The sequence below is a fragment of the Chelonia mydas genome, chromosome 6 (genome assembly GCF_015237465.2).
Source record: "Chelonia mydas isolate rCheMyd1 chromosome 6, rCheMyd1.pri.v2, whole genome shotgun sequence".
Lineage (NCBI taxonomy): Eukaryota > Metazoa > Chordata > Testudines > Cheloniidae > Chelonia > Chelonia mydas.
In genome coordinates, this window is record NC_051246.2 from 35,889,588 (window position 1) to 35,914,797 (window position 25,210).

At 42.7% G+C, this 25,210-nt stretch overlaps 1 protein-coding gene across 24 annotated transcripts in view; it reads right to left on the minus strand.

Moving 5' to 3' along the window:
- The window catches only part of DENND2B (DENN domain containing 2B), a 290,322-nt gene that overhangs the window by 43,817 nt on the left and 221,295 nt on the right, over window positions 1–25,210 (minus strand). For all 24 annotated transcript variants that reach the window (XM_043547895.1, XM_007057107.4, XM_027819487.3 and 21 more), the window contains 3 exons: window positions 17,442–17,519; window positions 12,754–12,894; window positions 9,570–9,718 (listed from right to left, as the gene is read on the minus strand). In XM_043547895.1, the coding sequence (XP_043403830.1) occupies window positions 9,570–9,718; window positions 12,754–12,894; window positions 17,442–17,519 (368 nt within the window). The remainder of the gene's footprint in view (window positions 1–9,569; window positions 9,719–12,753; window positions 12,895–17,441; window positions 17,520–25,210) is intronic.

A 25,210-nucleotide genomic window follows, 5' to 3' on the forward strand; every position in this document is an offset into this window, starting at 1 on the left:
TCATCAAGTGGAGCCATTTCCAGCACAAATCCAGGTTTTCTCACCCTTCCCCCCCCCCACACACATACAAACTCACTCTCCTGCTGGCAACAGCCCATCCCCCTTTGAAACCCCTCTTTATAATGCGCATGATAATCAAGGTGGGTCACCTCCAGCACTAATCCAGGTTTTCTCACCCCCCCCCCACACCCCCCCTCCAAAAACCACACACACAAACTCATTCTCCTGCTGGCAACAGCTCATCTTACAATGTGCACAGCAATAATCCAAGTTTAACCAGAACGTCTTGGGGGGGGTTTTGCAGGAAAAAAACAAGGGGAGACAGGCTACCTTGCATAATGACTTAGCCACTCCCAGTCTCTATTCAAGCCCAAATTAATAGTATCCAATTTGCAAATGAATTCCAATTCAGCAGTTTCTCGCTGGAGTCTGGATTTGAAGTTTTTTTGCTTTAAGATAGCGACCCTCATGTCTGTGATTGCGTGACCAGAGAGATTGAAGTGTTCTCCGACTGGTTTATGAATGTTATAATTCTTGACATCTGATTTGTGTCCATTTATTCTTTTACGTAGAGACTGTCCAGTTTGACCAATGTACATGGCAGAGGGGCATTGCTGGCACATGATGGCATATATCACATTGGTGGATGTGCAGGTGAACGAGCCTCTGATAGTGTGGCTGATGTTGTTAGGCCCTGTGATGGTGTCCCCTGAATAGATATGTGGGCACAGTTGGCAACGGGCTTTGTTGCAAGGATAGGTTCCTGGGCTAGTGGTTCTGTTGTGTGGTATGTGGTTGTTGGTGAGTATTCGCTTCAGGTTGGGGGGCTGTCTGTAGGCAAGGACTGGCCTTTCTCCCAAGATTTGTGAGAGTGTTGGGTCATCCTTCAGGATAGGTTGTAGATCCTTAATAATGCGTTGGAGGGGTTTTAGTTGGGGGCTGAAGGTGACGGCTAGTGGCGTTCTGTTATTTTCTTTGTTAGGCCTGTCCTGTAGTAGGTGACTTCTGGGAACTCTTCTGGCTCTATCAATCTGTTTCTTCACTTCCGCAGGTGGGTATTGTAGTTGTAAGAATGCTTGATAGAGATCTTGTAGGTGTTTGTCTCTGTCTGAGGGGTTGGAGCAAATGCGGTTGTATCGCAGAGCTTGGCTGTAGACGATGGATCGTGTGGTGTGGTCAGGGTGAAAGCTGGAGGCATGTAGGTAGGAATAGCGGTCAGTAGGTTTCCGGTATAGGGTGGTGTTGATGTGACCATCGTTTATTAGCACTGTAGTGTCCAGGAAGTGGATCTCTTGTGTGGACTGGACCAGGCTGAGGTTGATGGTGGGATGGAAATTGTTGAAATCATGGTGGAATTCCTCAAGGGCTTCTTTTCCATGGGTCCAGATGATGAAGATGTCATCAATATAGCGCAAGTAAAGTAGGGGCGTTAGGGGACGAGAGCTGAGGAAGCGTTGTTCTAAATCAGCCATAAAAATGTTGGCATACTGTGGGGCCATGCGGGTACCCATAGCAGTGCCGCTGATCTGAAGGTATACATTGTCCCCAAATGTAAAATAGTTATGGGTAAGGACAAAGTCACAAAGTTCAGCCACCAGGTTAGCCGTGACATTATCGGGGATAGTGTTCTTGATGGCTTGTAGTCCATCTTTGTGTGGAATGTTGCTGTAGAGGGCTTCTACATCCATAGTGGCCAGGATGGTGTTATCAGGAAGATCACCAATGGATTGTAGTTTCCTCAGGAAGTCAGTGGTGTCTCGAAGGTAGCTGGGAGTGCTGGTAGCGTAGGGCCTGAGGAGTGAGTCTACATAGCCGGACAATCCTGCTGTCAGGGTGCCAATGCCTGAGATGATGGGGCGCCCAGGATTTCCAGGTTTATGGATCTTGGGTAGTAGATAGAATATCCCAGGTCGGGGTTCCAGGGGTGTGTCTGTGCGGATTTGATCTTGTGCTTTTTCAGGAAGTTTCTTGAGCAAATGCTGTAGATGCTTTTGGTAACTCTCAGTGGGATCATAGGGTAATGGCTTGTAGAAAGTGGTGTTGGAGAGCTGCCGAGCAGCCTCTTGTTCATATTCCGACCTATTCATGATGACAACAGCACCTCCTTTGTCAGCCTTTTTGATTATGATGTCAGAGTTGTTTCTGAGGCTGTGGATGGCATTGTGTTCTGCACGGCTGAGGTTATGGGGCAAGTGATGCTGCTTTTCCACAATTTCAGCCCGTGCACGTCGGCGGAAGCACTCTATGTAGAAGTCCAGTCTGCTGTTTCGACCTTCAGGAGGAGTCCACCTAGAATCCTTCTTTTTGTAATGTTGGTAGGCAGGCCTCTGTGGATCATTATGTTGTTCAGAGGTATTTTGGAAATATTCCTGGAGTCGGAACACTATCAAGCCCAGTAATTTGTGGCTGTACTAGAGAATATATTTTAGAAAGACAACCAGTCTCAACTGACAGACTTCAGGTGATGACGAATTAACCACTCCCCCTTGGTAATCTGTAAATTACCCACACTGTTTAAAAAAAAAAAAGTATTTTATTTCCAATTTGATTTTTTCTAACATCAACCTGGATGTTGTTATGATTTTTGTCGATTAGATTAAAAGGTCTGTAATGTCTTTTCCCTGGGTAGGTGTTTGTAGATTGTGATCACATTGCCTCCTAACATGGTGCTTTCTGTAGTATTTGTCTTCCAGTCTGGTGTCATGGCTACTGTACCAATGGATTCAGACATGCAGAAAAGACTAAGAGAAAAATCAAGGCCGTGAGAATCCACAGGCACCATTTGCATCCTTGCCACCAGCTGGCGGCTTGCTAGTAACCAGTGAGCTGACTAATGGAACCCTGGTCCCACCAGAGGCACCGCCCATGAGTGTCCTGTTTGGAGGAGTGCCCAACCCTATCGATTGGTCCAGCTGCACTATTTAAGCCAGAAGGAGGCACAGGAAGTTGTCTACGTAACTAGGTAAATTCCTGGCTGGCTGTTAAATTGGACCCTGCCTTCTCACCTGATTCCTGTCTTCCTGATCTGTTCCTGGTCTCTGACTCCAAATCCAGCTTTGACTCTTGGTTCAGCTCCTGACTCTGACTCCTGGTCTGACCACCCAAACTGTTACCACTCAAGAAAGAGATCCTGGAGTTATCCTAGATAGTTCTCTGAAAACAACTGCTCAGTGTGCAGTGGCCATCAAAAAAGTCAACAGAATGTTAGGAATCATCAGGAAAAAAATAGATAATAAAACAGAAAATATTATACTGCTACTACATAAATCCATGGTACACCCACACCTTGAATACTGCATTCAGTCCTGGTTGCCCCATCTCAGAAAGATATATTAGTGCCAAAAATGGTACAGAGAAGGGCAACAACAATCTCTCCCATTGAAGGAGAGATTAAAAACGCTGGGACTGTTCAGCTTAGAAAAGAGATGACTGTGTACACAAGCCCTTAGATCTAAGGGAGGAGCAGAGGACATAGGCCTGATCCTAAGTCAATTGAAATAAATGGAAAGACTACCATTGACTTCCATGGACTTTGGATCATATTCATGCAGCATGGCATGGAAACCATCTGTGTGGCTGATACTTTAAGATATAAGCAATTATAACGGGAGCAAATGATCAGTTTATAAAACTGGAAAAGTAACAAAGGGACATTAACATGCCCAAAGGTTTTCTTTCCTTCTTCCCTCCAAAGGTTCAGAATAAAGGTGTGTGTGGGGTTCTTCTCCCAAGCCTGGACATGTCACCCCCGCAAAATGTCCACATAAGTTTGTCTCCCAATACAAAGCTTAAAGAAACAAAGAAATTTTTCTTCACTGTTTGCCTGTATTTATTTTCTTTTGCTACCTCCCTGCCTGTAGCAACACTGATGTCCCGCGAGCCCAAGAATCCACTTATTGTCCATATGTTGCCTGCTTTTCTCAAAGGCTCGCAAACATGTCCCAGAGGGCTTTGCTCCTGTCAGCTACAGATGGAGAAGTAGTCAGACCCATCTGGGGTGTATCAGGGCCAGTGCTAGGCAGAGTTCTGGGAGCATAAACAGGCGCTCACAACTTTAAGGGCACTGGAATGGGAAGTAATTTGATTTGAAGGAGGATGGTGAGGGGGGACATGATACAATCAGAGATCCTACCTAAATGTTGCTTTCAACAGATATTTGAGTAATTGGAACTTAGATTCCCTCTTCGTAAGTATTTGTGTTAGTAAAGCTTGATCACTTGAATATTTGTAGAATGCAAACACAAAAAATTGCTGGCAGTTTTAAACTGAAATTCATTTTCAAATGTGCACAAACTGCTGCAGAAATTTATGTCCACTATTTGTATTGCTGCTTGCAGCTGAACAGTTTAATTTATAAACAAATAACCCATTTTTAAAAACCCTAAATGCTAACATGCATAACTAACCAAGGCAACCACATAATGTTGTTAAAATTCTCACCCTCGTTTCTTCATTGTTAATGTCATCCCTTGTTATGCTGTAGATTGTAAGCTCTTCAGGGCAGAGATGAGTATTATTTGTCTACTAAGCACCATATATATACTTTGGGCACTGTGTAAACCATTAGTAACAATTCAGTTCCTTTCATTACACCAGGCTTTTCCAACTTGTATAATGTGTAAAATCACTTGCTGTTTGGAGACCCATTAAATAGCCAGCCACAAAAGGCTTCATTGTTTGAAGCCTGAACCCTCAACTTTATTTTCTTTTTTAACCTAGATTTTTCGGTCCATGAAGAAATCAAACCCTTATAAAATCTCTTTAATTTCCTGCCCTGATTCTTGGGCCTACTGACTGGACCTATAAGATGTTTCAATTTTTTTTCCACATTACTGGTAACCTCTTTCAGCTTTACCAGCGGTGCCCATAAACAAAACTCACGTCAGACAAGAGTAGGGTCCAAACCGTGCAGTTATTAGCTCAGAGTGTTTCATCTGAGACTTCATCCCAGTTTAAGCCATGAAAACCTTAGTAAGTATTGAATTTAAATCCACTTCTTACTGTCTCTGTCCCCAGGCCTTTGTCAAAGGTCTCTCATTATTATTTATATTACATAGCGCCTAGAGGCCCCAGCTGAGAGCAGAGCCCATTGTGCTAGTAAGAATCTGTCCCTGCCCCAGAGAGCTTACAATCTAATTAGACAAGACAGACAGAGTGGCAGGGAGAACAGAGAGGTGAAGTTACTCAAATAAGGTCACAAAGCAGGTTGGTGGCAGAGCCAGGAATAAAACGCAGGTCCCCTGACTCTCAGTCCAAGGCCTTATCCACACTACCTCTGGCTCTCTTTTTTTTTTTTTTTTTTTTGTTGAGTACTTAAAAGTTGCACAAAATAAAGTAACAGGGAAAATCTTTGCTTTGCAATGGGTGGAGTGGCACAGCTGTGAGGGCATCAATTCCCCGAGCAATCAACAATAGTCAATGGATCTGAATCAGTCCATCCTCATTAATGTGGCAGCCACCCAAAGTCTTAGGTCTTCATCGTCCAGATGAGTGACACTGGCTTTCCTCTGCAGCGTGGGGAGCCGTTCACTTGCTAGGGTTATCTGGGTATATCTCACTCAATAAATCACCTGCTACTTCAGGGCCCTTGGGCATTGGTGCACCTCAATTCATTCTGTTTTCTGTCTGTGGCACATAATAGTTTAGCCCCCCCAGGGCTGTAACACTTTGCCTTGGTGAGCAGGTGCTGGGTGATGTTTAGTGAGCTGTGATGGACAGGAGGTCGGTCTAGATAATCTGGTGGTCCCCTCCAGTCAAACTCTATGACTCGAATATATGCCAAAAATCCCAAATGAGGTATGTAACAAAACCAACAATCCATAACAGAACAGGGAGCACGGATTGCATTTTGACCAGTAATTTACATAGACAGAGTTACTATAGGCTTGTGTGGGACAGAGGTAAATATAAATCCAAACAACATTGAGAGGGTATTATTCATTTCTAATTTCTGTTTGGCCATGTCCTCCCAGCTCTGCATGTAATATGCCAAAAGGAAACACAGCAGCTTTCTATCCAGTTAAAACCTCTGTAAGGCAGGGCTCTCTTTTTGCCTTCATGTTGTGGGTCTGATGGGATTGAGGGGGCCTTAATGTAACAGCCATGGCATGCCACATGCAAGGAGGTTGAGCTTCCATTGGAAACTCCAGACTAAACCTGTAGATCTCTTGTGCAAAATCTGGTCCCTCCACACAGTCCTTAGCTACGCCAGCACTGACAGCATGGATGTCTTCCATGCCAAGCTGCCACTGGCTCCCTCAGAAGAGACTTCAATGTGTCTGTCCCTCTAGGTGGTATGCAGAGGTATTTTGCCCATTTGTTAGGCCAATCTTCCACGAAAAGCATGCTACAGAGAGGCTGCTTCCCAGCATGGATCAGCATTCACGTCACACTCCCATCAGTACCCAGCCCAAGACAGGGAAGCTAATGATACAACCAGTGGATCAAATTCAATGATGAATCCTGGTCATGTGCCGCCTGAGGCGTGTTTTGCATCTGCTAAGAAGAATCTCAACCCCGCATAATTAGGCCATGCCTCCTTCACCAAACGCCTCCCTGTTGTGGATTTAGTGCTCGATCCTGCAAGGGGCACCTGAAGTCAATGGGGTTGAGGGTTCTCAGTGGCTTGCAGGATCAGGTCCATATGCACAGGGGTCCTGGGGAGCTACAGAATGGAGACAATACTTCACTGAACCCTGTACCCTCCATTTGCTCCAGCGCCATTCTGTGCAAATTGTGGGAGGCCCCCCACGCATTATGTAATGGAGGGGGACGTGTGTCATTCTGAGAATGGTGTCCACTAATATTGTTATATAACCAGCAAAACAAAATTATTTAGTAACAATATAATTAATCACACTGTAGAAAAACAGCCAGAAGGAACATAAAATGCATTTTCAAAGCCACCTGCCACTGATATCAATGATGTGACTGACAGTCTTTGAAAAGAATGGAGAAACCCTGGACAGTGGAACAATCTTCACCATGGGTTTACATGGAATTAAATCGTTCTGAATGGTCATTCAGTCTAAGGGTTACCGACAGGACGAGTGATCTAATAAAATCTTCATGTTGTTCTAGACAGCAAGACATACCGCTAAGGAAGGCATGTTATAACCTGAAAAGGGTCCACAGCTCTAAGAAATTATCCCCCAAAGGTTGTAAAGCTTTTACTATGCCAAGTATTTTTGCTATTATATACACTGGCGACCACAAAGTGCAGCTATTATTCCTGGCAATCATTCAGAGAAGGACAAGGCTGATAAAGCACTTAGCAGAGTTTGTTTGGCTAGATCCATCTGTGTTTTCAACCACCCGTACAGTCCTTTAGGTCCTTTTAAGGGATTCTGGATGTTCCTGAGTGTAATAAATGGAGGTCTTTATTTTTATTTGCCATTTTTTATTATTTAGCATGCTATGGTTGAAAATATCTCGCTTAAAATGTTTACATGTGCTGGCATTGATGACACTTGCATCTAACGAAAGGCTGGATTGGGCCTTATCCCAATGGGAGACAATGTGGGAGGGAGGTACAAGACATCCCCTCCGTCTTGCAGGGCCTCTGTAAGGGCTATGCCCAGTTGCCATCCCTGAGCTTGGGGAACACAGGGACTGCTCCCTCCCTATCACCTTGGGGGATCGCATGCCCCAAAGAAGGCAGGGAGGAGGTAGGACAGGTGCAAGATGTGCCCCTGAAGAGGTGTAGCAGGGAGCACCACTCATGGACTGTGCCCAAATGGTACAGTTGAACCTTAAGCAAAGCCTCTGCAAGGAAACGGATTCAGAGTTTGTATGGGCACCTGGGGAAAATATCTCAACCAGCTGCTGGGGCAATATTAACCTTCTGGTTCTATGAAGTGCATATGTACCTGAATCAACAGACAGACAGACATCGGGCACTTAGTGATAGTATCAGAGGCAGCATGGTCTGTTGCACCTAACAGAGACTTTCTTTATGGCCTTGAACAAGTCATTCAATCTCTCCGGGCCTCAATTCCCTCCTCTGTAAAATGAGGCTAACAATATTTACCTGCCTCACTGCATTTTTATGAAACTCAACTAATGTTTGTACAATGCTTTGAAGATGCTAAGTGAAAAGTATTGTCACTATTATTAAAGTTTTAGCAATACTGGGGTATTTTTCTAATCTAAGCATCTTTGCTATTATGTGAATATGCTCCTTAAATTCCAGTGCAGAGGGGAAGGACACAAACATTCTTGTTGTGGGGTAAAATATAGCAAAGTAATACAGAATTTTTTTTTTTACATTTCTATAGATCCTTTCATTCCAAAAGTACTCCATAAATGATGTGCAAAGACCACTGCTGAAATGCACCCACTTCTGGGGTGGAAGGTAGCAGTCCAACAGATTGCCAGTGCGCAACACAGAGAAGGAAAATTTTGGCTCAGGACATTGTGGCAAACCTCTCCACATACAAATAAGTGTCATAGATTTTTAATGTCCAAATGACAAGACCTTGTTCTTAACAATCTCCTTTGAAAGGTCTCTTGAGACAGTAAACTGGGCAGCACTTTACATAAAAAGGAACAGATGAATTGATCTTAATGGGATCTGAACCTTTGTTTTCAAAGAATCTAGGTAATTTAAGGCTCACGCTTACACCACTAAACTAGACCAACACAGCAAAGTCTTCAACTAACCCAGGTGTTAAAAATCCAGATGTCACTGTAACTACTTGTTAATCTACTGGTAAGGCAGTCTGATATATCCCTACGTATATGAGAATCAGTGTATATCTTTAGGAGACATCCAATTCTCACAGCACTAACCTAATGGAAGTTCTGCATGCCTAGCCACTACAGAATATATAGCTGAGCTCTGTTCTGGTCTAGTGACTATGCATGGACGCTGGGAGACAGGAGACCTCGGTTCTATCCTAACTGCTTCTGACTCATTCTGTAACTTTTGGCAAATGTCCGCTGATTTTGGGTGCCTCAATTTCTGGGACTCTTCTTAAGGTTACTAAGGCCTGATATTCAGAGGTCCCCTTGACTGTAGGTGTCTGTGCTCATTATATCTGGAAAACAGGTCTCAAGCTGGGCACTCAAACTTAGTGAACTCATGAAAACGTGAGCTTCAATTGATATCATGCCTCAGTTTCTCCATTGTAAAATGATGATGTTACCAATCTTTGTAAAGAGCTTGGAGATCTAGGGATGAAAAATAGCTATGTAAGTGCCAAGTGTTGTTAATTAGGGCCTTCTCCCCTGCTTGAGCGAAGCACGAGGGCAGGACTGTGCTCTTATGAGTGCAGAGATTATTCACGGATAGGTAAATGTTTTTATCCCCATTTTACAGATGGGGAAACTGAGATAGAGACATGTTAAGTGGCTTGCAGCTAGTAACAGAGCTTTTCTATTCGGCAACTGCAAGCTACAAATAACTTCCACTGGAATCAGCAGGAGTTATTTTAGTACCTCATCGCAAGTCTGTGGAGGGAGAAACCTGACTTCCAGCAGTCCCTTTCTCCATCTCTGAATGCCCTTTGTATCATTAGACAATGCTGGCTCCAACAATATGTTACAGTTAAAGTTCCTTTGCCACTTACTTGAGCTTATCTGCTATGAAGATCACGCGTCGCTCCAGCAGAAGGGAAGCAAAGATCCTGATGATCTGTCGTACGCTAAGGCACTTGAAAAGACATTCAAAGTCCACGTGTTCCAGACGCGAGTCCATTGGACGCCGAAGTTCTATCACCTGAATGCATACAGAGAAATGTAAGTGAGGTTAACTGGTCAGGCTTCACTAGCTCTTCAGATGCCTTTCATCCATGCATAGGCCACATGGCATGAACTATCTCGTTGCCTGTTCTGAGGAGAGAGGGGACTTTCACTCTCACGCTCTCCTTTGCAGAGAGAGACTAAAAGCAGATGCACATTCCAGAGCAACATTCTATTGCACACCTCCTCACTAGGTTACGCTTGCAAATCTTATCTGCCTCCCAGAAAGAAACTCTCTGTGCAGTAAATCAGGTATCATTTGCTAGGAGGAAATAGTCCTGCTTTATAAACATCCACTTTGAAAATGGGCAGATCGACTGTGTCAGCAGCATAAGGCAAAAAACTTTTTCTGGGGAGTCAGGATCATGGCTTGAATGGCAACATCTGACAAGTTCCACTCTGTCCTAGTTTCCATCCTGCACCTGTCCCCTCATATCTGAGCCCCTTTCCGCAGATTTATTAGGTTGATTTCTTCATCTAAGATTTTAACCTGTGGGATTGCACGATCCCTTTAACATCCAGCCCTGTGTGAGCAAGGTTTAGGCTGGGACGTCAAAGACGGTGGACAGAAAAACAAAGAAGGGTAAAAAACACATAGGAGAGTGCAAAGGAGGGAGAGAAAGAGATAGAAGGGCAGGGCAGCAGCTGCTGACCTACTGACACTTGGAGGAACTAGGGTAAACTCATTGGAAATGGACAGCTGGAAAATACTGCACATGACTTGACCAAAAAAGACCCCACTCCTTATACTCTACATAATATACGTATTATTTTTTGTAGATTAAGGCCTGGTTGAAATCTCAGAGAACACATCCCCAGGACCATAATCATCTGTGATACTACCCATCCTCCTGTGTGTCCTAAAACCACCACTAATTTATTGCTATATAGTTCCAGATTCCATTAACATTATGGTATTGGTTTGAAACTGGATTAGCCCTTATGAAATTGCTCCAAAACAACACTGCAGTTAGCAGCAGAGTGGAAACGAAATGGATTGATACCAGTTCTTTTGTGCTCAGGGACAGGATACAAACAGAAGAAACAACGAGGAGTCCGGTGGTACCTTAAAGACTAAGAGATTTATTTGGGCATAAGGTTTCCTGGGTAAAAAACCTCACTTCTTCAGATGCATGGAGTGAAGAAAGTCATGGTCACATCCATATTGTGTAGAGTCAAATCTTGTGATTAGATTTTTTTAGAAACCCAAAATATGCAAACAAACATTCTCCCACTGTAACACCACATATCCACCACCCTACCACTGCTGCAAAAATCAGCAAACATACCATTGTTGAGTGATCGTGTTTTCCTGACTTCTACTACCAGTGGGGTAAATGCTAGCTCCTATTGCTTTAAGTTTCATAAAGGTGACCAATACTAAGACTTAAAACATTCCTCAGCATTGTGTTTGAAAGCTTGTTAAGTCATGTAAATGTGCCAAATCATTGGGAACTAGTTATTAAGTTTCCAACACTATGATCTTGCTGGGGATGCACTGCAAGTCACAACAGTTTTCATAAACACCACAGACATTTTCTGTGATCGGTGACGTCTTCTGCTTCTATCTGCTCTTTATGCAAGAATACAAAGTTTGTTTCCCAGTTAGTTGCTGTTTGCGTTTATGCCAGAAATGTTACAGTGGAAGGACCAAATTCTGTTCTCAAGTAAGCCAGTGCAATTCCACCTAAATCAATGGGGTTGCACTTGTGTAACCGAGAACAAAGTTGAGCCTAACTGAAGTCTTTTTGATCTGCTGCCTGCTTCACTGTACATGTTTGTTTCCACGTATTAAGGTTAGCATTATCAATATTTTTGCATGGAAGGGATCTGGCACATGAGCTAAATGGGGCAGGACTACAGAGCCAGTTATCAAATACATTAGCATCTAGAAAGCACCATGAAATCTTGCCTTTATTCCTAAAGTCAGCCCCTCAGAATTCCTTATGCTTTCCACAGTGTGAGGATTGAAGACTTCAATGTGCCTTACAGGGCACTGTTACAAGGAACCCTTTTTGTTTCAGCCCAAAAGACATTATGGTGCAAACTGTAACACCACTGAAGTTACTGGCTTTAGGTCACCAGAAAATGTGATCCGATGTAAAAATTAAAAATAAGCAGAGAACTTGACAGTAAAACAGAACTCTAAGAAGAAAATCACCTTCTTTTTTTCTGCCATTCATTCAGCCAAATTCTATTCTCCATAATTCTACAGTTAGTCCACCCAAATAAATGAATGGAGTTATTATGGATTTACACCAGGAGTACACAGCAGAATTTGACACACCAAATGGGCAAACCCTCTAATTAAAAATGACTTTTTTTTAACAAACACACTAACATTGATATTCTGTAGTAGTCCACATAATCTACAATATTAGGTTTCCATTGGACTTTTACGTCTTGCATTTTTAACTGAGTTTCTGTAATAAACACGCACACACTCTTTAAAAATCCATAAGATGTTTTATAAAGCCTACTGTTCCAAATATAGGCCATTGCCTTGGGGGTCAGGTAAATGACTATTTATTTCAAAACACTGATGTTTAAAACTCACCAAATGCTGCTGGCAAATTCTTAAGCCAATTCCATATCTCTAAACAATGATGCTCTTAATAACTTCTAAGTTCCTGATCTGGTGGAATACAGTCATAATGGAAAACACTTTATGGATGACTTCTAGCTTGCTAATACTGCAATAAAGTTTAGCTACATCATAGCTCTTCTGTTAAATACACAAGGACTTGGAGAATGTTGGAATTTTTAAATATGTTTTTATTATTAAAGTTCCAGAGAACTAACAAACATATTAAAATATCTACCTCTTCATAAAACTGGTTCATAATAATCAAAGGGAATTATTGTGAATAGTAATTATGCTGCTGTTTTCCAGAACCCTGCCGTGACATTTCATGATTCCCCCATCCTCATCTTTCTTTCTTTGGCTTCTTTTTATTATTTGTAGAGTGGCGGTGTTAGGTTTTGGGTTTAAGGTTTGCAGTAGCTTTTTACCTCATTTCCAGCTCCAGGCAGAAAAGTCTTGACTTTGATTGTCTTTCCAGGGGCAGGAAAAGGAGACTCCATCAGACTCCTCATAAATGGATAAACCAGGGCAGCAGAGATGCCTCTTCTCCTTTCAACCTCATCCAGGATCTGATCCATCACAGTCCAATATGAAAGAGAGAACATATCAGAACAACAACATACATTTCTAAAGCATCTTCTGTCCCAAACATGTACCAGACTACATGCCTAATTCTCCCCTCATGTGCACGTGTTCAATACCATTAATGTCACAGCAGAATCAGAGGGGCTGCATGAGTGTAACTGAAGGCTGAATATGGAGAGAGAGAGAGAGAGAGATCATGTCAGCTATTGATAAAATGCAGCCACCTCTGGGACGGAGCATAGAAGGCATTCTACGCCAGTCACACTTCAAAGCAGTTTTTAGAAAGGTAAGGAAAAAATAACATATCCACTGGTAACTGTAGGGAGACTCCGGAGAGACAGAATGTGATTGGCAGAATTGGACTTTGGCCAGGACATCAGGGTTGACATCTTTGCTCTTAAGAAAAGTGAAATGGGATTCCATGACTGCAGGACCTCAGTTTAACATATTCGGATTGTATATAGCGTTTCCTGCTTCAGATTCTGAAATGAGGAGACAGTGATCGCTTCACAATCCCTATGTTCAAAACACAGCTGACCCTGAGTGGGTTTTGTGAAGCGTGCCCTACTCTTTACATAGGATGTCTGCACTAATGTCATTTTCCATTTGACATGGCACAGAATAGACAATCTAGCTGTATACCGAACAGATGGAAGTCCTTATAGATTCAGAGGATTGTTTTTCTCTTCTTCTTCTCATTTTATTCACGCAAGCCAACATAAATTAGACCATAGCAAAGTTTTCCCATATTAAATAGAACATGATGATGATAAACCTAAAGAAGAGGGGAAAGCAAGCTTTAAAGCAGTTAGTGGTTTGACCTGGAAGACTGATCTTTTAACCACTACTCATGAGCAATGGGCCACGCAATAGTTAGTCTGTCGAAGCCAGGCACTTTCCCTTGTTACTGTTGGAAATGCTTTCCATTGAAACAGAATGGGAAAAGCTACTTAACTATAAGCTGGAGAGTTACAATAATAGCTAAATGACATCAAAAGCCAACAAAGGCACTAACTGGAGCGTTGCCTCCCCGCCCTCTTTGCAACAGGAATGGTGAGTCTAACAAATACCAAGTACTTGCAGCTCCCATTGAAGTCAATGAGAGTGTGGGGGGGTGATCATAAAAATTTATGTTAATTTCGTTCTTAAAGTAACTTGCTTGGGTGACAACCGCTCATTCCAGATTAGAGAAGCTCCTTACTGAAGGCCAACCCAGTTGCTAAGTAGCATTGACGTAATACTATTCCTTCTGTTCCCTTGGCTACATCTACACTTAAACCGCTAGAGCGGCACAGCTGTAGCCCTTCTGTGTAGACACTCACTACAGGATTGGGAGAGGTTCTCCCATTGCTGTAGTTAATCCACCTCCCTGAAAAGATGGTAGCTAGGTGATGGAAGAATTCTTCTGCTGACCTAGCACTGCCGACACTAGGGGTTAGGCTGCCTTAACTACATTGCGCAGAGGTATGGATTTTTCACACCCCTGAACTATGTCACTAGGTCAACTTAACTTTTTAGTGTAGACTGAGCTGTAGTATCTCCTAGGCAAACCTTTGTGTTGCTGTCAACACTGGTCTCCTTTTTTGTCGGTGCTAAGTGATTCTTTACATTGTTGGCATTATATGCTAAATATAAATGAAACAAATCACATACTTTTAAATTAGATACAGTCAACTGAAAGCTGTTAGGGAGAGCGACTGTGTCATGTTATGGGTTTGGACAATGCCTAGTCTAGTGGGACACTGATCCTGACTGCCAGCACAATACAAATAATATATATTTTTAAAATAAAGAAAATTTGGACAAAGACATCTCATGAGTCTAAAAATGGACAAAAACATCTGCCAAGACCACGACTGCATGCACTGGCTGAGTTTGGGAGTGAGGAAATCTGTGGTTCTCAAATCTGTCTTTAATTAGATATCGCCACAGTGAACAAAGAGGGCTCCAAGGGGAATTAAAATAATGCAGATAATCAAAAACAAAGGGCTTTTTCTGCTTCTCAACTAAGTAATGTACAAAGTTTAATGTCTCAGTAGTCTCTCTCCCGTCACGTTTTTATATGAAGGCTGCAGTTTCCTGTTTTGTCTACTTATGCTAAGTGCACCGTCATGATAACTTTCCTCCTTCCCAATAGTTTTACCAATTGGGGCACCTTGGTTTTGCTTTTACAAACTAGGAAAAAGGGATGTTCTCACTTTCTCTTAAGAATCTTAATCTGCACCAGGAACAAATCTGTTCTACAAACTGGTACTACAAACGGACTCTTCTTTTTTTCATTTAAGAGCTGATTCAGGGCTGTAGCACCCCATCTTGCCAGGTGCTGAATACCTTCAATTCAAACTCATATTAGTGGGAGTTGAGTCTGTAATCTCCAACTAAGACTAGTTATTTCTGTGTGAACCAGACGCAATGGCTCAGTGATCACATTAGCAGGAAGAAGTGAGTAGCTCTTCCCTAACAGTGGGCCGAGCCTATACATTCAATGGGCGTTCTACCCACACCAGGAATAAATAGAAACTTCTGGATTAGGCGAAATGTCCCTAATGTCACCAGTGTTTGCCTTCTTCCTTTCCATGATCACTTGGGAATCACTCCCATTGAAGCCAATGGAATTCTACCAGTGTAAAACTAGTACAAGTGAGAGAAAAAAACAGACCCTCACTACAGTTTAACTATATGGCTGATAAGGAGGAAACTGATATTTGGGGTAAACTTTTCAGCCAGCCACTAAGTGAGCACATTAAAATGATATGCAAGCTCACATAAATGAAATTATTTGCATATGTCAATCAGGCAGTTTCATATATGACTAGCTAATTTGCATCAAATGCCCATTTACGTGAGCAAATGAAAGGTTTGGGCACAAATGTGCAAACAGAATTTTTGCAATTCTGTCCCATCTCTGGTATTTTCTGGCATAAACTCTCCACTCTGTGGACCTGTGCACACTTCATGTCTTCATCTTGACTGATATTTTTGGCTATTGTGCTGGCAGCAAGGTATTGTAATGTTCAATTTTGTATTATCTGCGTCATCTTTTTCCCCACAAAAACCTCAGAGAACTGGGCCATCATCAAAGTTAGATAGCAACAGCAAAGAGAAGGAAGAGTATCATGACATATCTCTGTATCATTAGCTTTCACAAACTTTGTTACCTCTATTCACCTATTCCAGCATAGTGTTTCTGCATCAGTTGCAATCATCTTTATTTAGACACCAGTTATGTCAAGAGGCTATTGGAACAACCCTTTGGTTTGACCTTTTTATAAGACGTCATAAGCAGGACTGGTATTAACTACTTTCATCTGATTTTTTTAAAGCTTGATTCATGTTAATCAAAGTTTTATCCTGTGAAGCTCAAAACATGCTTATATGGAAGATAACATTCTGTATGATTAGATCGTGTGAATTACGTAAAATGTCATGATTATATCAAATCCAAAAACTAACCTCACAACCAAAACTTTATTCAGTAAATAAATAAATAAATTATTATTATTAGTTTGGTCTTAAGTTCTGTAAAACTCCCTTAGCTCTGACTGTCAAAGTGATGAGTTCCTTGCAAACAGACATATCATTTACACAACACTGTATTCACAGATGAGCTGAAAACTGTGCGACATGCTACCAGGGATTGTATATTTTGGGGGGGGAAGGGAGGGGGTATTCACTCAAAGTCAGAAATATCAGTGTCCTCTCACAAATCACACTAAAATCCTGGTTGGTATGGCTCTGTCACGATTAAATGCTCACTGAAGTTGTACAGGATGTGCCCTTGGATGTTAGAGGCACTACGTTGGCAGCAGCCTGGACATTTCAAACTCTAATCAAGCAAGAAAAATACTTCTGACTGCTTTCTTTTATTTGAATATCCTTTTGTCGAATGTAAAAAGAATGTTTGTGGTACTGGAGTACACTCTGAGTCAGCTGCTTCTTTGACTATCAAATGCCTCAGCCTTACTTCAGTGTTTAATCAGCCTGAATAAGCTGTTTATTGTCTTGCAACTTCTGTACTAGGAACTTTATTCCTTAAGTAAACCAGATCAAAGTATGATGCAACTTTGGTGTCAAATTCGTTCCTTCTAATTAGATTATTATTGTTAACACAACTTCTTGTGATGGAAATATCCCACTACAATAGAATCCACTTATGGAATAATCTTGATTCTTGACCTCATTACTCCAATGGGGGAGTACTGGTGTAAAAGTGGTACTGGCCCATCATTTCAAACATGCATGCCAAGAATTACAGGTCAGAAGAGAATAGTTTTAGAAAACAATGGAAAAAAGCCTCAGGCAGCCAATGCATACGAACACCCAGATGTTTTTCAAATCAAGATTTGCTTCAGACACAGCAGCAATAAGACATTCTTTGATGTACCCAATAATAATGAAATGTCTAAATGTAAAATGCTGTTGTTGCCCATCAAATTAAAAAATTCGGTGTGTTTGGTTCATTAATATAGACATTTCTCAGTGTGTAGTCAAATTAAGTGAAATATTGGGGGGAAGGGAAAAGGAAACTTACCTTGGAAAATAAGTCAAAGCAACCTAGCCGGCTGATGACACAATATACTTCAGGTAGACGAGGACCTTTTCCACTTGGCTGATAACAATGAAAGAGAGACTGAAATTACATTTTAATTTTGAGCCACAAGGAAATACACTTATGTAGCAAAATGGCTTGGCTATTGTGCTAAATCTTTTGCTATCCATTTCTTCACCAAAATAGTTATTCTTGAAAAAGCATTATATTCCTTCCATAAGGCAGGAAACTAAAAGGCATCAAGAATGCTTATCACATTGGATCGGAACTGTTCTCTGATATCATTCCAACTCGCAGCCATACAGCACTGTTACAGATAGCTGAAACTTGTGTCTCAGCAATTGTTCTCCTTTATTCCTTGAAGCAGTAGAAAGAGTGGGGCTGCACAGGGGGCTGGGTACCTGCAGGAAAGGATGAGAATGGGAGGGCTAGGGGAAGGTTTAATGGTCATTTTTGTTCCCCAATCACACCACAATGGTCAAAGACTGTTTAACTCAAGACTAGTATGATCAGAGAGCTAAACAAAGATGTGCACAACCTAAATCCAATAGGGTTTTCATCTAGATCCTCCACATTAGTTGGGGGCTACTTATTTGCACATGCAAAAAACATGCAAAACTTGAATAATCTGAATGGTTAAAAGTGAAAATCATGCTTGACATACAAAAACATATGAACAAACAAAAGTTACCTAGAGAATTTGATGTATATTCCCCTCTTGAATGTACATCAAAAGATGGATTTGCAATAGGCCTCATCCTCCACTAGTGTAAATTGCCATTGGCTCCATTGAGCTGAACCCAACGTATCGTCCACATATAGTTCTGAATTGTGGCATTTAGCCACAGCTCTGCATTGGGGGCAATGTAGAACCACACCAGCAGGAGCATTGGTAAGAGTCGTATGTATGAGTGGTGCCGTGCCCCTGGAACCGTCTGATAGCACAGACGAAGAAAAAGAAGCATCCTTCACTGGGCAAAATCTATCTCTTAGGGGTGAGCTATTCACAGAAGCCAATGGCCAGTGGTCAGAGTCCGCCTAATTCTGCTCCCATTGAAATCACTGGCTCCACTCTGAGTTAGGCCCGTGCTGAGCACTTTGGAAAATCCCATCTGAGTGGGAGTGAGTTCCCTGGGACAGAGACCAAGTCTTCCTTTGTCCCTCAGACTGTGCCAAGCACACTGTCAATATTTAAATAACAAACAGCTGCAATGTACAGGGCATGTGCAGAAGCTTTCCGTTACATTTTTAACATGCTGAATTCCAGTTCTGCTATCATCTAGTTTGAGGCTGAGCAATTAAACCGGCACAGAGAGATATTTTGCTGATTTCAGGGACAAATAGAAAGGCAGCAGAAATTAGAAGAAATCAGGAGTTTCCCTTTTTTCCTTTGTATCTCTGCCCTCCGCCCCCGCCCCAAGTTAAATTTGTTGTCACTGAACAATAAAATAGTAATAATCATAGAAGCTTTAATCTCACCCAGAAAACATCGAGGACCGTTCTTCACGGACAATGGATGTTGGGCAGATCCACTGACTACTTATGGCCCAGATTCAGGAACAGGATCTTACTAAACTGGGCCATAAATAGTCAGTGTAGTGACTGGGCTACAAAACGGCAGATGTAATTCAGTGTCAATTAGTTTAAAGTAATGCACATCGGAAAAAATAAGCCCAACTATACATACAAAATGATTGAGTCTAAATTAGCTGTTACCACTCAACAAAGAGATCTTGAAGTTATTGTGGATAGTTCTCTGAAAACATCCATTCAATGTGCAACAGCAGGCAAAAAAGCTAATAGAATGTTAGGAACCATTAGGAAAGGGATAGATAATAAGGCAGAAAATATAATGCCACTATATAAATCCATGTTACGCCCACACCTTGAATATTGAATGTAGTTCTAGTCACCCCATCTCAAAAAAATACATTAGAATTGAAAAAGGCACTAAGAAGGGGGGGGGAAATGATTAGGGGTACAGAACAGCTTCCATACAAGGAGAGATTTAAAAGACTGGCACTGTTCATCTTAGAAAAGAGACAACTAAGGGGGGATATGATAGAGGGCTATAAAATCATGGTTAGTGTAGAGAAAGTGAATAGAAAAGTTATTTACTCCTTTATATAACACAAGAACCAGGGGTTATCCTATTAAATTAATAGGCAGTGGGTTTAAAACAAATACATACAGTCAACCTGTGGAACTCATTGCCAGGGGATGTTGTGAAGGCCAAAAGTATAAGTGAGTTAAAAAAAATTAGATAAGTTAGTAGAGGATAGACCCATCAATGGCTATTAGCCAAGATGCTCAGGATGCAACTCCATGCTCTGGATGTCCCTAAACCTCTAACTGCCAGAAGTTGGGACTGGACTACAGGGGATGGATCACTTGAAATTGCCCTGTTCTGTTCATTCCATTCCCTCTGAAGCATCTGGCACTGGTCACTGTCGGAAGACAGGATACTGGGCTAGGTGGACCATTGATTTGACCTAGTATGGCTGTGCTTATGTATCCCTATTCAGGAAAGCACTTACGCATGTGCTTAAGACTATTCCTGAATCACCACCCATGGGAAATCAGAGACCTGATCCAAAGTCCACTGACGTTAGTGGGAAGACTCCCACTGCAAAGGGCACTGGATCAGGTCCTAGACTACCAGAATGTCATCCACAGTCACTTGTATTTGCTACTGCCCTGCAGAGGGACAGCAGGTCCACAGATGGAAATGTCTTTGAAAGGTGTACTAGCCCGTTCTCCTTTTTCCATTGGGCACAGAACCATGACCAAAAGGAAGTCTCTGAACTCAACGAAAGTCACCTTTCAACAGATCAGTTGGCATGAGGTGCTATTGAGATAGAACGCAGGGACTGCCCCAGAGCAGACATTACTGCAGGAATTCCGGTCTCTCCTTGTCTAGGAACTGCAAACACCCTGCATCAACCCACTGCGGACACGCTACCAAACTACTTTGCCCTGCCACTAAAGAATTCCGAGTAGGATCTCAGACAGTGGGTCTAGTTCTCTGTTGCCCCACACCTTGTGGAGTCATTCTGCCTGTGCAAAATGAATGAAAAGCAGGTGTAAAATGTCAACACTCTGAGTTGGTATCATTTTACACCCACTTTGCCCAGCTGTGTAAATGATTACACAAGATGGAAAACAGTGGAAGAATCAGCCCCCATATTAATGATACTATGACAGAGGAGAGCGACGTCATAATTTCTGTCTGCTTTTGCTTCCTTTTATATTTAATCAAAGTGGATAACGACCTTTCCCCTTTTATCATAATAAGTTGGTGGCATTTAGTTTCAGTGTCTCATCATTAGACTATGAGGATTATGCAAGCTGTTTCCACAAAGTGGGTTTATCATTTACATGCCATGCAGAGCTGATTCAGAAGAAGCTGGAGGACAGCTGTGTTTTTTTAAATCTGAGAATCACAATGTAGACTGGGACAGTCAGCAGGTGCCTGTGCTGTTATAATAAAGACCATGAAAAAATGCTGCACTTAAGTGAACACAGATGAGTGTATTTCTGAATCCAAACCTGCTCACCACACATCACATCTCTGAAAACAGCAGAATCCCTTTTTGTCCATATTAGGTATAAAACCCTTTCTAAAGGCATTGAGTGATTATATCAAGCATGTAGGATTTTGGTTAAAATCATTGTGTCAAATCTGCAGGAATGCCGAAGTCATGCCAGGAGTCTTGGACAGCTACCAGCCAAGAGCTATCTTACCGAGTGCCAGTAAAAACATCACATTCCTGGGTCATCTATAAGACCAGAAACAATAACCACGCAGTTTACTCAAAGACCCTGCCCTATGAAATATTTTTCCCTACAAGTATCTTAAAGGTTACATGTCACTGAGTTTATGAGTGCTAGGCATCTTCCCTACTCATATTCATTATACACGATGCCCTTGTATTTTAGGGATTTCTCTTTGCCAGTAGCAGAGCCTCCTCCGTACACACAAATCCTCAAGTTTCAGAGTAACAGCCGTGTTAGTCTGTATTCACAAAAAGAAAAGGAGTACTTGTGGCACCTTAGAGACTAACCAATTTATTTGACCAAAAGCTTTCGTGAGCAAAAGAGCAAATGTCTCAGGCTGGGGAGGCTCTCAGGGTCTGGGATCCTGAAGTGAAATGATTTACTCCAATTAAACATGACTAAAGTCAGGAGTTTGTAAAGAACAGGCATTAACCTGCATGATCCTGTATCAACAGGTCTCCTTGGCTGAAACTGTCCCTCTGGCTGCAGATTCACATTAGAGAAACAGCACCTGCTTCTCATACTGTACTTTGTTAATTCCCCAGGAAAATCTTGTGAGCATGTGTGTTACATCTAGCCCTCCGTGGCCATCCACATCCAGGCTTGATTTACCCTTTGCATCAGTGGTGGCCTCTGCCCCTGGGGATGGGTCCAATCCTAGGAAAGACAGATGGTGTTTGCACCACTATCCACCCTCAGTGGTCCCACCAGGGGACGGCAGTTTTAACCTGCAAACATGGAACTCGGCCAGTGGATGTGCTGAATCAACCTATCTGGACATCCTGCCCATGCCCACTCAGAGGTCAGTAAGTGCTACGTAGGGACTGTGGACAGTTGAGAATAGCTGGAGTGCCACCGCATAGCTCCTACACTGTGGGGAGAGGCAACATAGAGCCATTACACCAGTTCTATTCCAGCTGGAAAGACCCCCTTCACTGGTGTATTTCCCAGGACTATTTTTGCTTTACCCCGTCAGAATAACATAAAGGCTAATATCAAATGACCTGGCCTGAGGAGTTTGCAGAGGACACTCTCATAGTCAACCTGTGGAACTCATTGCCAGGTGATGTTGTGAAGGCCACAAGTATGGCCATTCTTATATTCTTCTCTTGGTCCCACAACACAGTCAGGTGACTGTGGATAGGTATAAACTGTTGACCACATGGCCTGCTGCTTAATACCCCACTGCTACATCAAGACCCTTTCTGAGTGTGGGGCTGTTGGGTAAGGGGCAGTTGGGAGTCAGCTTGCCTGCAGATCTTATACTGCCCACTTCCTTGAGGAAACAGGGAGTGAAGCATTTGGAGTTTTTTGTTTTTGTGGGGCTGAGTACATTCTTAGTCTTAATCCAGCCCTGCTTGCAGGAATTCTAATTAGTCTCACAGACAATAAGACGCTGATTCCTGGGAGGATGAAAATAAGCCACCACGAGTTGAGCTGTGAAAAGAAGGGTGAGGATCAGCACCAGGGGGGTTCTGCTAGTTTTCTTGGCCAGCACAAAGACTGGAGCAGCCTTGCTGCACAGTGTTTACCCTGGACTTTGCTGATGCAAACCCCGCTTTCGCCTCTATTTTGAGATTATGTCTAAGGGAAACCTTGGCTCTTTATGCTAAAAAGGAGCCTGACATTTTAAAAAAGACCTTCCTTCCTGGGTGCCTGAAATCTAGCTGAGCTGTTCAGAGTCTCTAATCTACCATCTCACTGCCTGGGCGTTCACACACACACTGGGGTCCTGGCCCATGGCTGGGGCTCCCAGGCATTACAATATGACAACCAATGGTAATCATAAAAATATGGTGATTGGCTGCGATTCTGTTTCTGGGAAAGATATGGTCTTGGGAGATCACATAATTCAGTATAACCCAGCTAGGGAAGAACTACCACCCCACAGCACAAGGAGCAGCTTCTGCAGCAGCCCAGCCGGAGACGTCTGGGGAGACGACATGGAACTGTAGTTAAGATGCTGTGTTCTCTCGGATAGTTTACTGCTGTGATTCTCCTTGGAGTGCCACTGGGAAAGGGCAGCTTGAAAGTTCCAGCCAGCATTCCCTGAGAGTGAAGCACAGGCTTCCTAGGAGATGCATTGACTCAATCCATCTCCCACAGCCCATGGGCCTGCTGGCTCCACCCACTTTCTGGTCTTCACAACAACAAAGATTTGGCAAATTTTCCACCACTGGGGGATTCTGCCAGCAGAACCCAGATGAAAGCCGGGAGAAAGTGAGACCCTTTGAGTGTATCTACATTGCAGCTGGGAGCAGCTTCCTAGCTTGGGTTTGCAGACTCGCACTAGCTCAGCTCAAGATAGTGGACTGAAAATAGCAGTGTGGATATTGTGCTACTGGCAGAGGCTTGAGCTAGCCACGCTGGGTGGGTGGGTCTGAGTTCCGGTGGCTAACCCAAACCTCCCTTGGTGCCACAACATCCACATGGCTATTTTTAGGGTATTAGCTTGAGCTGAGCTAGCGTCTGTGTATCTGAACTGAGAGGCTTGCTCCCAGCTGCAATGTAGACATACTCTTAGACTTTAAGGGGCTGATTCTCCACTGCCTGGCAAATGTGGAGAGTGGGTTCGAAATGCTACCAGTTTGGAACTCTCCCCTCACTCACATCTGTGACAGCATTTCATACCCATGTTACACGCACTTTGCCCAGGCGTAAATAGCTACATAGGTCATCAAGAAACAGGGCCTAAATTCACACATTTTTATTCAGTACATTTTCTAGGTACTACAGCAAGATAACAAAAAAGCCAACCAAACAAAAACAAAAACCGGGTACAAATACTGTGTACAGTGAACAGGCTACTGTTTAATATAGCTCTGACAAAAGCCAATTAAATAAGACAAAGTTAATCACTGGTGTAAAAATTGAAACTGACACTCTCTTGGGTTATTACAGGGGATAATGTACTAACCATACTAAAACAGATAAGGGGTAACGTGACTGATATAAATGAGCCATTTTCTTTTACCTCAAAATGCAAATTCTCATATCAGATCACTAGGATTTAACATGGTTGTCTTAGAGCAGTGGTTCCCAAACTTGTTTCGCTGCTTGTGCAGGGAAAGCCCCTGGCGGGCCAGGCTGGTTTGCTTAGCTGCCGCGTCCACAGGTTCGGCCGATCGCGGCTCCCAGCGGCCGCGGTTCGCTGCTCCAGGCCAATGGGAGCTGCTGGAAGCGGCGGCCAGTACGTCCCACGGCCCGCACCGCTTCCAGCAGCTCCCATTGGCCTGGAGCAGCGAACCGCGGCCGCTGGGAGCCGCGATCGGCCGAACCTGTGGACGCGGCAGGTAAACAAACCGGCCCGGCCCACCAGGGGCTTTCCCTGCACAAGCGGCGAAATAAGTTTGGGAACCACTACCTTAGATGTATCAGGTATTAATTGGAAAATATCTTACTGTATTTAGAACTCTGTTTGTTATGATACAATGGGTTACATTCCACTCTAATCCTGTTTTTAAATGAAACAGTGTAATATAAATATATGTAAAATGGATATACTGTAGGGCTTTGTTGTACAAACAAAATATAATCATTACTGTATCCCTTGAGGTCCTTTTGCAGGAGACTTTTATCAGAAAATCCTGGAAAAAAATCTAAGGCAAAATAAAATAAAAATACAATAAATAGAGCAGTTCATATGACCATGTCGCAAAATAAAAAATGCCTGGTAATAAAAGACACAATTATCTCATAAATAAAGGACCCCCCCAGAAACTAAGACACAAAACATAGGATCATAGGAACTACCATGCTGGATCAGAGCCGTGGTCCAGGTAGTTTGGCAACCTGTCTTTGACAGCAACTATTACCAGATGCTTCAGACAAAGGTCCAAGAAACCCCATAGTTGACAATTATGGAATAACCTGCCCACGAGGGAGGTTTCTCCTTAGCCCTTCTGGGGAGGTTATTTTATGTCCTAAAGCACACTTCCAGTGTTTCTTATAGTTGAATGAGGCACATTACAGCC